Source organism: Oratosquilla oratoria, chromosome 5 (assembly GCF_046742065.1).
Source record: "Oratosquilla oratoria isolate Oo_2021 chromosome 5, ASM4674206v1, whole genome shotgun sequence".
Taxonomy (NCBI): domain Eukaryota; kingdom Metazoa; phylum Arthropoda; class Malacostraca; order Stomatopoda; family Squillidae; genus Oratosquilla; species Oratosquilla oratoria.
The window spans coordinates 47,315,095-47,330,049 of record NC_134781.1 but is presented as its reverse complement, the minus strand read 5'-3'; the positions used below and the strand labels follow the sequence as shown (position 1 = coordinate 47,330,049).

Here is a 14,955-nt window from a genome sequence, read left to right as displayed (position 1 = left end):
TAGTGAAATAGTAGATTACTAGTACACTAATAGTAATACACTAACATGAACTAATACACTAGTATAAGTACACTAGTTCACTAGTATTAGTACAGTAATACAGTATTAGTACACTAATACTAGTACACAGGGGTAACCCACGGATTTTGCCCAAAATCGTCAGGTCACCAATTTGGGCCAAACTTACCCGAGGAAGAAAGTCGTGCACAGGGCACTGCCAAGTGGACTCGGGGAACGTAGACCCAAAAAGCATGGCTGTGGCGACCTGCCATTTTTTTTTTTTTTTTTTTTTTATCAGACTTTTCACATTTCTGCCTCTGGTGCCTGTAGCTTTGGCCTGAATGCTGTGCTAGTGCAATTGACAGGAGGCCCTTTACCCCTCCATCTGTGGGTGAGATGATGGCCCAATCAAAACAAGTCACCAAAATTACCCCAAAATCATCAGGTCACCAATTTGGCCCAAACTTACTCCAGAGGGAGAGTCATGCACAGTGCACTGCAACGTAGACACGAGGAACCTGGACCCATAAGCGTGGTCATCGTGATCTACCAAATTTGAGCCTTTTTTCTGATTTTTCACATTTCTGCCTCTGGCACCTGTACCATTGGCCTGAGTGGTGTCCAAGTGCAATGGGCAGGAAGCAAGTCTGGTGGCCCTCTAACTGTGGATGAGATAGTGGCCCAGTTGGAGCAAAATCCGTGAGTTACCCCCCCTGAGACTCTTTTTGTTTTGGGGTCATTTTGGTCACTATCTCCAATTCACCCACCATCACCCACAGGTTGAGGGTCACCAGGTCTTGTGTGGACTCCACAGGGACATCACTCAAGCCAAAGGTATGGGCGCCATAGGCTGAAATGTAAGAAATCTGGAAAAAAAAAGGCTCAAATTTGGCTGGTTGGCACCACCACACAGCACTGTGCCCAACTCTCTTCCTCTGGGATAAGTCTGGGGCGAATTGGTCACCTGACGATTTCTAGCAAAATCCATGGGTTTCCTTTGAGATTTTTTTTGTTTTGGGGTCATTTTGGTCACTGTCTCCAGTTCACCCACAGTTCAAGGGCCATCAGGCCTTGTGGGTTCTACTGGGATACCACTCAGGCCAAAGGCATGGGCATCATAGCTGGAAATGTGAGAAATCACAGAATAAGGCTCGAGTTTGGTTGCTCACCACCAGCACTCCCTTGGGTCCAGGTTCCCCACGCCTACCTCACAGTGCACTGTGCCCAACTCTCTCCCTTTGAGATAAGTTTGGGTTAAGTTGGTCACCTGAGGATTGTTAGTAAAATTCATGCGTACCATTCCCATTTGAGATTTATTGTTTTGGGGTCATTTTGGTCAATGTTTCCGATTCACTCACAGGTCAAAGACCACCAGGCCTTGTGTGGATTCCACTGGGGCATCACTCAGGCTAAAGATAGCACTAGAGGTAGAAATGTGAGAAATTGGAAAAAAGGCTCAACTTTGGCTGGTCACCACTGGCATGCCCTTGGGGCCAGGTTGCCCACATCTACCTTGCAGTGCTCTGTGCCCGACTTTCTCTTGGGTAGGTTTGGGGCAAGTTGGTCTTCATCTTCTTCAAGACTCTCACAATGGGTTATAAATCTATTTTCAACTTTCCTGGTGAACATTACTTTGGTATTATTCATTTTCAAATCTTTTTTGAGACTTCCTTTATTCACATCACTCAGCATATCTTGCACCACAATATCCACATTATAAAATATTAAGGTACAGCAGTAATACTCGTTCTCTTCCATCCTGAACATTGATAGTCACAGAAAATGAGATCAAGCCTGTTCACAGAATATGAGGGTTAACTACAAAATAAATATAATCAGGACCTTGATGTTGTCATTGTATGCTAAGGGTTTATAAACAATCATGTCATCTATTGAGTGCACCTCATGTATTATGGGAGGAGCTTATGGAGCTATATTGATAAGCAAAACCCAAATTTTGGAAAAATCATCCTTGCATTAATGTTTAAATGTAAACAATGAGTGAATAATAAACAATAAGAATAGACAATATTGAGTGTACCCAATGTTTTGTTGGAGGAGCTAAGAAAAATCCTGCCAAAACTTCAGCCAATAACGAGAGGAGCCACCTGATTTATAGGGCTCTATTGATAAGCAAGAGCAAAAAATTTGGAAAAATCATCATTTATTGTGTTCTAATGCTTTTTTTGTTTGTTTATGTGGGTGAATTTATCTATACATATTTTTTGCATGTTACAGAAGTCAAGCTTAGTATCCAATTTTTTTTTTTTTTTTTATCAACATGGTGAGCTATTCTGGTATACACCAGAGATTATATGAAGAATTTTATTTTATTCTATTTTATTTTCTAGTACGGAAACTAACACCCAATATTAAGAAATATGTGACAATGTCATAAAAGTTTATAATTTTTATAACTTTTCACCCATTACTCACTCTGTAAGGTACTGTGCATGACAACCAAGCATTAGTTTAATACATCTGATACCCTCAGGCAGATTCAAATGCAGGTTCAAATCCCAAAGGCAGAGGACCTTGATGTGAAGTATGAAGAAAACAGCTTGATGTTCATCAACAAAAGCTTGTAGTACCTTTCCCATTTTGAAAGTCTGTTTGGGATAGGACTCCTTGACAATAGAGGCCTGTCAGGGGTTGGAATACAAAGTGAAGTCCCCATCTTTATACAAAAGAGGTAAGTTAACCTAGTGGTCCTTTGAATTAAAAGTAGACACAACAGAAACATTTGTTCCGACTGCATGCAGAATTTATAACTGGCTCTGCATGACTTCAAGACACTACCACCCCTCTGGATGTGTTGATGAAGAGGATGTGAATAATGATGACATCAGCCCAGGGGCATGGCAATAGGAGGTATTCAGCCCTCTCCAATATGTGAATCATACAGTTATTTATCCAACAGCACCCATACTGTGGAAAAACTTTGCCAGGATTATGTAAGAGCATTTAATACAGCTCTGTTCCCTGACATTTACAATGATTGCAAATGTAAACTAGATTAAAGCCATTAGGACATTAAAGCCAATCAGGTCATCAATTATTTATGTTATAACGGATGTTATAAATTATGTAATAATCGTCATAATTATAAACCAATCCCATGAAAGTATCAAATGCCATTGAAAAGAATATATATATATATATAAAATGAATAAAAAGTAATTCTGTAATAATACACCAAGACAAGAATAGATGTAAAATGTTGAGAGGGCACTATTTCCCATGGCAAGAATAGATCCCATATGATGTGAGAAAAGAGGTTTAAACATGTTTGAGATGAAATGTCTAAGGTGTATGGTAAGGGTTACTAGGTTGGATAGTGAAAAATGAGGTGTGGAGGAGAGTGGAGGTGGAAAGATGGTAGATAGGGCTAATGAAGGATTATTGGGATGGCTTGGATACTTGGAAAGAATGAGTGAAGAAAGATTAGTAAAAGAAGTGTGGAAGGCAGACATGGATGGAGTGAATCTGTGTGGAGAGCAATGGATGAGATGGATAGATAGGGTGAAAGGGGCTTTGGGCAAGAGGGAGAATGTCTGTTGGGCAAGGAAGGGAGAAGACGGGATAGGGGCAAGCAGAGACTGGCTGTGTATGGATGATACTTTAATGTAGCTGAAGGGATTTTCTCCTAGTCATCTCTCTTTTCTATGTCAAGCAAAGAGGGGGGGGGGAGAGTGATTATATGTGGATGGAATTTTTATGCAGCCCAAGGGGGTTTCTCTCTGTCTTCTCTATTTTCTCTGTGAGGGGACACAGAAAGGGTATCACTGATAAAGTAGTATAGTGTATTTACCTAGTTGTATTTTACAGGATGAAAGCTATGCTCATAGTGACCCGTTTTCGTATCTCTCCGCATCCAGTTTATTCTTAAGATCATGTCTTGCTGCTTTTGCTTCTGACACGGGCAGGAGACAGGGATGACCCTCGAGTCATAAAGAGCTAAGATGAGAGGGAAACACGAGTGGTGGAAGGGAGTCTTTGACTTGGCTATCTCCCTTATAAGGTGGAAGAAACCCTTGGTATATACATACACATACCAAGGGCTTTCCCCACCCCTTACAAGAGGGGTTAGTCAAACTCAAAAGACATAATTCCACTCCCACTCATTTCATCCACACCCACTCCACTCCCATTCACCACCTCTCCCTCTTTTCTTAGATAGAAATACCATAAATATATTTAAGGCAAAGTATGATAATGGAGTTCAAGAGATTGGATGTCATGAGCATAGCTTTCTTCTCATAAATCACAATTAGGTAAATACACATAAGTAAGGTAAATACAATACAGTAAGCACACACACAACCCAATCTGCCAATTTTGCAAGATTGAAGAGAAAGAGGTGATTACAGTATGCAGATCACTTAAGATGGATTAAATTGACAGAACTCTTGATTAAGGATACAAGGGCTTTAAGGAACACTACATGTCTAAAGGATGTGAAGAAATAGTTTTCCATATAGATGCATAAATACTTGGAATGGCTTAGGAGGAAATATAGCTCAAGCTCAAACAATACATGAATTCAAATCTAATATGATAATTGGAAATGAAAAGATATAAGTTGGAACTGTATATGTATTTGTGGCTAGGTAGGATAAATTGGAGAGTAGGAGAAGATGGGACCCAATGAGTGTTACTCCTTTCCTGTATAATACAATTGGGTCAATACACATTTATTTACTTAGTATAGCAATTATATAAATTTTATTTTTAAGTAGTTTCGGTAAATACAATTTATTGATAGTCCTAGACCTTGTTGAGATTATACCCAACATGAGAAAGTTCACTTCCTTGGTAATTAAAGTGAAGATGCCACTTTTTTCAAGGCTATCATCATATGCTCTTTTATACTCAATTAATCTTTGCTGAAATTAATCAAATTCCAGGTGAAATGGAAAAAAAAGCAACAAACTATTACTGCATTTATATAAATACACTACCATACATTATTTCACTCACAAAATTATGTTCATATAATGTAACTACTCCATAAAATCTTCCATGAATTTGCTACATTGATTGCATTGCAATTTCACTTTTCACACTTTTGCAAAGCAGTCTATTGTTTCTGCATTTATTGTTTGCTGTCTACGAGCAAAAAATAGGTTGATATAAGGAGTCATGGGCAAGCAGTGTTGAAATATTCTCAGATCTTTTGTTTTAAAAGGGGATGGACAAAACAAAGCAGGCTTTAAACACAGCAGTTTTCTCAAAGACTACTGAATATTTTAATGAACACAAACAGTTTGCACATCACAGTATTGAAGGCCAATCAGATGACCAGAAATCATATATGTTCTTTTTCCTGCTGCAGTTTTAAAAAAAATTCTCACTCTAATAATTTTTGACATAAACTTCTTCCAGTAAACAGCATTCATATAATTGGGCATCTTATTTCATATGACTGTGTGGAGCCATATAAAAAGGTGCTGTCTGATGTATAGAGAAAGGTTTTGCACCAGTTTTGTTGAGATAATTATGCTTGTCTTTTTTAACAGTTATACTTACCAGTCATACTTGCATCCTTACAGCTGGCAATCATGGTCTTGTGAAGTCTCACATGTATTGTTGGTCCAACAGGCTTTGAATAACATATGAATCCTAACTGGATTCAGGATTGCCAAGTGTCAGGATATAGACATGACAAGATTGCCATTATGTTTAGTTTAGCATGCATAACTATATCAGGCAAAATGGTGACAAACTTTTCTCTATACACTTTAACTAATGCTCTTGTTATTCAACAGCAAATAACCACAGTTTTAAAAACAATAATCTTAGCAACTAAATATGAAAAAAAAAAGGTGGCATGGGTGAGAAAATCAAACTACAACACACAAAAACTTAAATACTACTTTGCTGACAAAGAATGTATAGTTTGATGTTCAATTTATCAATTTGATTTCCTCCAGAAATACATGCAGGTGGACATTGTTCTTTTTAACTTAAAGCTTCAATGCCTCCTGATTAAAACCCATGTGAAGCACATAAGGCAAACGGTCTTGGCCTCGAGAGAAATATCCAGCTACTGATACCTAAGCTAAATCATCACCAGCACCATCTTGCTTTTTGTGTCTGGACACAACTCCATTGCTTTTGTTACAATAAGGCAATCACATCCCTTGCCATTAAACCAAAACTGTATATATGTAGCAGGTGAATTCCATATTTCAACTGTAGTTTTATAACTACTAACTTCAACGACCTATATGTATTGGTGTAATTGATAAAAGACTAAGGTAAATACTGTTAAAAAAATTAAACTCTAATGTAAGAGTGAAATATTAACTGCTAACTTTGGATATTGACACTTCAGGGATATGATAGTTGAGGTGAATTGTACTTTGAAATTCCAAATGGGAAACTTTATCATGCTTGTCAAGTCAAATAAAAATATATATATTTATTAGTTCCAATGTACAATCTGATTATTCTGTCAACATAGAAGCATGATTAAATATATATTACCAATTTAAAAAAAGTCCAGTGCTTGTTATTATTGTTATATTTAAGTGATGGATTGGAATAATAGAAATAATAGCAACCATGAGTGTTCATACTAATACAGTAACAGCAACACAAACCTGACTGTGTTCTATTTACAATGTAACAAACCCTTAATTCTACACCTCCACTACCATCTTAGGAATTCCAGACAAATCTTTAGTGCCCCAATAAATCTTCACCTCCAGGAAGTTTCCATACAACTAAAATAATATTTCACAACCTACAACCAGCCTGTAGGATCATTCTATACAAATCTAATTGCAATGATAAAAATACTGACTGCCTAGCCACCAAAGACACCCATTTATTTTGGTCTTTAAATACCAATGTGAACCCAAAAAGCATTGTCTAGTAGAAATGATAATAATAATAAAGTACTTCATTCTTCCCTTCCTAAACCACACAGCACAAGGCTCTGGTCTGTCTATCCTTTTTAGGCATAGTGATAGGAGATAGAAAATGTCTAAATACAGAAGAGAGACCTCCCAAACTCTTATGTTGCTGCATTGCAGTAGGAGCTTTAAATTGAGGAAGGGAAAAGTAATTTATATAATATATACACTCATAGCATAGTAGCTTCTAGAACATTCCCTTGGAGAATTCAATTATTCAGTTAATGCTGTGTTGCAGTCCCTTTGAACGATGCACTTCTGGGCACCAAAGCATATCACTTCTGTCTATACACATCAGATAGAAGAAAATGGGTAGCAGAAGAGTATTGGAAACATTCCTTGAGTGGCACTTCAGGTTGGTGGAAGGAGAGCCATCAAGTATTAAGCTCTTAAAGACTTTCATTCACAAACTTTTACTACCTTTATCAATAAAGTCAGTGTTTCACTGTCATCTTCAATTTTTTCTGTATTTCTGCCTTCCCCAAGAAAGCAACTACAACTAATCCATACAAATGCTCTCAGATTTTGCTTTCCCATTTCCCAAGTTTCATCTTAATATGTGTTGGCATCATCATCCCAGTATTCTTGCTGAGTACTTCTAAATTAGTTCTATAGTGTGGTCAAGTGCACAACAGCATCCACAAAGGCCATAACATGTTAATTTGTCTTTGTTTACTATGCATGTATTTAAGTGTGAGAATGTAAGTGTTACCTGTCTGTATTGGTTCTTTTTCATGCAGAAGTCTTGATTCAAAGAGTACAAGATCCTGTCCTATCTCCCTTTAAGGATATTCCTTGAGTTACTAGGTAATCACAATGTCACCACCACCATCACCACAAGCTCCATGCCTCCACCTTTAGCAGCCACTTCATCAAGCCACCGTAAGCTTAAAACCTGTAGCACCGAGGTTATCTGCGCTTACACCTATTCTGCTTCTCCTCCAACCCTGCTGCTGCCCCTCTGCTTTCAGGTGTTGCTACTTCTGCTGCTACTGTCTCTCCGAGTGCTAAATAAGTACTCTGACCAAGCTGTGTGAATTTATGTATAACTACTCAATGACCAGACTATCAACTGTTTGTGCATATGTACGTGTATGTGAGAATGCCACTTCCATATTGCTTAAGGGCAATCTATGCAAATATCTTTTATACGTGTCAACCCTATGCACCAGACTGTGGCAAAACTGTCAGAATAGTTAGAGGCATTGTGGCGGTGGCTGTGCAGAGTATGAAGCTAGTCCCTTTCAGTCACAACCACTGCTGATGACAAGCACAGCAAGCACTTCTCACTAGAAGGCAGTGTATCGGAGGTGTGGAAATAGCATGGTTGTCAGACTTGGGGCAGACAATCAAGCAGCGAGACATTTGGTTGCACCAAAGACACAGATAGCAGCAGCATTAGCAAAAGCAGTGTGGACAGTGTCAGGTGCAGGAGGGGAGTGTGGTCAGATATTTTCCAGACCTCTGAGGACCCTGCACACCTCCACCACCTCTGTCAGCACCAGCATGAGCCAAAAGCAGCTGCATAAGCTGACAGCAGCAGCAAGGGCAACAGGTTGCTCAAGTCCCAACATATTCCACTTTCCCCCACTATTGAATGACACAGCAGCTGCATTTATTCTTCTTTTTGATGACTACATGTTCTGCATGTGCTGCCTCACTTGGTTTGACTGTTGCATGTGTAACTTCCACGGTGCTTGGTGTCACGGGTGCTGCTGGGGTAGGGGTAGTTGTACCATCTGCTGCTGCACTTCCATTAGCTCCGGCCTTCTCTGGAGAGGTTGGCGATGAGGGTGAGATGGGTGAGGCCTCCAGAGGAGTGCTTTCATCTTTGACAGGTGAGATGAGGGGTTCTGCAGCAGGCTCAAGTTGGTCTGGGGGTGGGGCTGTGTCAGCAGGAGGCAAGAGGTCGTCTTTTGCGTCTATCTCGTCTTGCTGCTGCTTGGCTGCTGCACTCAAGGGACGTCCTGACTTGATAAGCTCAACAATTTCATCAGCCTCTTTAGAGATGTCACCATCAGGCCTAAAGGGGTTGTCTCGACCACTGTCCGTGCTGAAAAAAAAAAAAGTCTTGCATTAATAGATGACATGTACAAAGGTAATTACGACACAAGAGGAAATTTAAATCATGAATGCTGTGCTTGGGTAAAAACTCACTTTGGGTTCAAAGTAAAGAACAGAAAGAAGAAAAACATATGCAGTGGCCAGGTTTGATTATATGATACAGTATACATATTGGAGAAAAAGATTTGAACCCACTAAGTGAATACAAGAGCAGCATGCTTCCAGTTATGCCACCAGCATATATGTATATATATATATATATATATATATATATATATATATATATATATATGTATATATATATATATATATATATATATATATATATATATATATAAAATCATGGAAGGAAAATAAAGACAGCTATAGAAGAGATCTGAAAAAGAACAGCTTTCCTCACAGAGTAATAGACATTTGGAACAAGTTAGACGAGAAAGTGGTGTGTGCAAAAACAATACATGAATTTAAAAACAGTTTAGATAAAATGAGATATGAAGACAGGACACCACGAGCATAGCTCCCCTTCCCGTAAAATACAACTAGGTAAATATATATATATATATTTGTTGACTAGAGTTGGTATGATGGCTGGAATATAAACAAAACTCTAGTAGGAAAGTTTTCCAATAGTGGGAAGAGAAAATAAGACCATACATGAATACCATGTATTTTGATAACTGTAGTATTTGAAAGCTTCATTTGTTACTACTACTGTTGCCACACCATTACAAAAATATCTCATAGTGTTATCCTATCCTGAGTAATTATTTCGGATGCATACACATACAATGAAACAACTAGTACTGTGTACTTTTTACTGACATGTTATGATTATAACATACAAAACTGATCAAATTTTGATAATGATCAATGGCTTAACAACTTTGTTGGAAAACATATAGAAACAAAGAAGGCTCCTTATGTAGAAACAAGCAAACCAACACAAAAGCACATCCAAAACATATTACAATCAATTGATCTATTACCCCTGGTCTCTCTTGTGGAAGACCTGCAGCCCCCAGAAAACTGCCAACAACCTCCAGGTGACCATAAATCACTTAAGGCAAAGATATTGTAATGATGTCTTGGGATTTTTAGTGTAGGGCATTGTAATATAAGGTGTTCTATGCCTTTTGTGTGGTGGATGCATCTAGGGCAGCTTGAATCTGTGGCCAGGTCTATTCTGTGTTGATAACCTCTTGATGCTGGGTGATATCCTGAGCACAGGCCTGCCAGTGTAGTTCTAGTTAGGTGTGGGAGGGTTTTCTATGTGTGGCTTATGTCTGGGGGTTATTGTTAGATTATCGAGTTTGGCAGTCTTTCTTGAAAGGTTTGTTTAGTAATCCGAGTGTGCATGTATTTCTGTGTAGATGTTTTGTGAAATATAGGTAGGTTGTTATTGATGTTTGAGTAGTAAGCTGCTGGGGTAGATTTTTTGTTGCATTCTGTTGGTGGTGGCATTTGCCTTGCTGCTTGTTGCAAACCATTCTGAAGGCATAGTTGAGGGTGGTTCTTATGAATTGTTTATAGATGGTTATTAGATTTTCTTTCTGTTGTCCAAAATCAGTGCTAGTGATGGATTTTAGTAGGTTTGTTTTCTCGTTGATTTTTGCTCTCAGATTAACATAAATGGAATCATTACCAAATAGTGTACTCAGATCTGCTCCATGTCATACAATACCACAACATACACAACATAATTAAGAAGTGAACAAATATGTACTGCAACAAAAAATGGAAAAGGCATACATAAAGAGCTGGTACAACAAAAAGATGTAGTGAAGCTAAGGAAAAAAGAGACAAAGCTTGGAAAAAGTGGAAAAGAGATAAGAAACAAAGCAAATGGCAAATGTACATCAAACTAAGAAACGAATATGTAAAAATACGCAGAGATGAAAAGAGGAATTATGAAAAAAAGATAATAGACAAATGTAAGGAAGAACCCAAACTATTTTACAAATATGTAAATGGAAAACTGAAAAACAAACAATAGAAAAACAGCACCAAGATAAAAAGGAATATACAGAAGAACTGGAAATGGATGAAATTATGAACAACCACTTCAGATCAGTGTTCACAATAGAAAACTTGCCTAACAGTGTAGATAGAGAGAGAATTATCACCAGCAATGAAAGAAATAAACGTAACACAAAAAGAAATCAGTGATCAAATTAAAACCCTGGATGTCAGAAAATCACATGGCCCAGACGGAATTGCAAACTGGATACTGAAGGAATGTATGGAGGAATTAACTGACAAAATATATAATATAATTAAATCCTCACTTAAAGAAGGAAAAGTACCACTGGACTGGAAAAAGGCAAACATTGTACCAATTTATAAGGGAGGTGATAAAGAAGATCCATCTAACTACAGACCGGTCTCACTAACAAGCACAATAGCAAAAATTTGTGAAAGAGTTGTCAAAAACAGATGGGTTAAATACCTGGAAGAAAAATCTATACTGAACCCAAATCAATTTGGATTCAGACTGTGCTTTTCTGGACCTGCAAAAGGCATTCGATAAGGTACCTCATAGGAAACTAATAAATAAGATAGAGTCAAAGGGTGGCATCAGAGGAAAATTATTGGAATGGATGAAAGACTTCCTGATTGGGAGGAAAATGAGAGTTGTAATTAGAGAAAAATTCTCCAACTGGGAAGAAGTAAAAAGCGGTGTCCCACAAGGATCGGTACTGTCCCCGATCATGTTCGCCATATACATTAATGACATGAATGAAGGTGTGGAGTGCTATATGAATTTTTTTGCAGATGATGCAAAATTACTTAAGGTAAAAACGGAAGAGGACTGCAACTAATTGCAACAAGATCTGGACACGATATGGAATTGGACTCAAAAGTGGGAAGTGAAATTTAATATAAAGAAATGCAGTATAATGGAATTTGGAAAGAGTAAAAACAGAATATCAAAAGATTACAGAACTGGAGAAGAAAAAATTAAAAAAAAAAGCAAACTCTGAAAAAGATCTTGGATTGATGATTGGAAAGGACATGAAACCTGATAAGCATATAAATAAAATATTCGGAGAAACCTACAATTTATTGAGGTCAATCAAAGTGGCATTTACTTATATGGATGAGGAAATGATAAAGAAAATACTAACTACACTAATAAGACCAAAACTTGAGTATGCAGCATCACTTTGGACACCCAGTACCAAAAAGAATATTAAGAAACTAGAAAGATTACAAAGAGCGACAACCAAACTAGCACAGACTCTCACCGAGCTAACATATGAACAAAGACTATCCAAACTGAACCTACCAACTCTGGAACAAAGAGGAGAAAGAGGAGATTTGCTGACTATCTACAGAATAATGAAAGGAATGGAAGTTTTAGACAGGAATGACCTGTTAGTGTGGGACAACGGTAAAATGAGAGGACACGGAAAAAACTGAAAAAAGATAGTTATAGAAAAAACTTGAAAAGGAACAGTTTCCTACACAGAGTGATTAATACATGGAACAAATTAGACAACAAAACAGTATGTGCAAACACTATACAAGATTTTAAGATAAAACTTGATGCGGAGAGACACAAAGACGGGTCACCACAAGCATAGCTCCCCTCCCGTATATTACAACTAGGTAAATACTAATTCAAGAAACAAAACTGACACTACAAATAACAATAACCTGATTCACTAATTACACAATGAAAGAAGACAACACAAGACAAAAGGTTTATTCATAACACTAGTATACAAACAGCATATCCTTTTCCAACAAGAGATATTGGACAATCACTCACAGACACTGTAACTGAAATAATCATCATCCAAACACAAAGAAACCATCCTAAATTAACACAAACATATATATCCTTCTAATGGCATCAACCCCATGAGGCCTCATCCTTCAACTCCAATCACTCAACTTATTAACAAAGCACATACAGCACTGGCAGGTGATCTGAACACACATCATCCAGCCTGGCTTTGGACATAAACTTCAGATCAAGAACACAAAACACTTGAACAACTTCCAACCTAGAGATCAGCGTTTCTTAACCATGGTTCCACGTAACCCTAAGGTTCTGCAAAAGGTTATTGTAATGATGTAATATAGACATCATCCTATCTAACCTATTATTACAATGAAAATAAAATGATAAATATATGATATATTTTTTTTATGCAGGGGTTGCTTGAGACATGCAATTTATTTTAAAGGTTACGCAAGGGTAAAAGGTTGAGAAATGCTGCTATAGATAGGGGTGAGAGCAGAATAGATGAAATCAATTGGAGGCAGCGAGCAGAATTGTATGACTTTGAGGAATTCCCATAGGTATGGGGCAGATATCATAGTAGGGAGGATAACAGGAGAAAAAATAGGATAAATGAAGGATTGCCAAGGATAAGAGAGATATACAGGAATACCCCGCTATTCGAAGGCTCCATAACTGAAGATTCACTCTTTCGAAAATTAATATTTAGTGAACAATTTTGCAATCCGAATCCTCTGCTTCGTTCTTTTGAATTTGAAACTGGTGCGGAATTCGGTTTAGTCGCGAGGTGGCACACATGGTCATGGAGGTGTGTTTTGTTTCCCACACATCTGCTTTCCCGCTCTCAGCTCAATTTGCTTGTGTGACTTTCATCCTACTGAGAGGATCTGTGGCTTTTCCCCAGTGATTTGTGTTTTTTTTTCCAGTGTTCTGTGCCTTCAGTTTGTGAAAAATGTCTATGCATGGTTCATCCCCTTCCCTTTCTGCTAGAAAAAAGCAGAAGAGGCAGCACAAATGCAACACTCTGACCATGAAATTGGAAGTCATGAAGTGACAAGAGGCAGGTGCCGGGCCTACCAAGATTGGGCATGAGCTTGGGATGGCTGTATCAATGGTTGCTATGATCATCAAGGAAAAGGAAAAATATAAAGAAATGGCTACAAAAGTTGCCAATCTGCAGTCAACGATGGTGATGAGAGCAAGGGATGCCAGGATGGAATGCATGGAATGCTTACTTGCCACATAGAGGATAAAGTTCAGAAACACCAACCTCTGAGCCAAACTATCATTCAAGAAAAAGCACACTCTATTTGGCAGTCCCTTTTGGATATACCCAGATCATCAAAGGAGAAGAACAACTTCAATGCAAGCAGGGGATGGTTTGATTGATTTAGAAAAGGGACATCACTGTGCAATGTAGAGCTTCAGGGTGAATCTGCTTCAGCCGATACCGAGGCAGCCTCAACTTACCCTGAATAACTGAAAAAAAATCATCAACAAAGGTGGCTACACTCCAAGACAAGTTTTCAACATCAACGAGACCAGGTTATATTGGAAGAAAATGCCTAACAGGTTAGTGAAGTTTGTTTGGTTAAACTACATATCTTTTTCCTAGGGCTTAGTTTATTCTATGAAAATTTTATGTGATATGTATTTGGGCTCCATACTCCACAAGAATTTTATGTGAAAGGATGATATTTTTTTGTTATTAAAGTTAGCCTATGTGTGTGGTTTGTTTTCAGGACCTACTTGTTCAAGGAGGAGAAAAGTGCTCTAAAAGACAGAGTAACTTTACTTTTGGGAGGCAATGCTGTAGGTGATGTAAAACTCAAATCATTGTTGATTTATACTACTGAGAATCCTAGGGCACTGAAAAATACACACAAATCTACATTGCCTGTGATCTGGTGTGTGAACAAATCTGCATGGGTCAACTCTTCTATAATCTATGACTACATTTTCAATTACCTTTCCCCCTTCATCTCTCATTACACTGCACAGCATAATTTGGCAAACAAGGCTCTCCTCATCTTAGACAATGCCCCTGGTCATCCTCATGCTATAACAAACTGGTGTGACAACAATGAAGTTGCTTTTATGCCCCTGAACACCACTTCCCTTCTTCAGCCTTGTGATCAAGGCATAATTGCCACATTCAAGGCCTATTATACTAGGTGCACAATTAGCAACATGATTCATGTCACTGATGAACTAGGCATTAGT

At 38.1% G+C, this 14,955-nt stretch overlaps 1 protein-coding gene across 5 annotated transcripts in view; it reads right to left on the bottom strand.

The window, feature by feature from the left end:
• Positions 1-4,930: 4,930 nt before the first annotated feature.
• LOC143025498 (uncharacterized) overlaps positions 4,931-14,955 on the bottom strand; it is a 1,024,106-nt gene continuing 1,014,081 nt past the window's right edge. For all 5 annotated transcript variants that reach the window (XM_076185253.1, XM_076185254.1, XM_076185255.1 and 2 more), the window contains exon 4: positions 4,931-8,973. In XM_076185253.1, the coding sequence (XP_076041368.1) occupies positions 8,511-8,973 (463 nt within the window). In that variant the 3' untranslated portion in view covers positions 4,931-8,510. The remainder of the gene's footprint in view (positions 8,974-14,955) is intronic.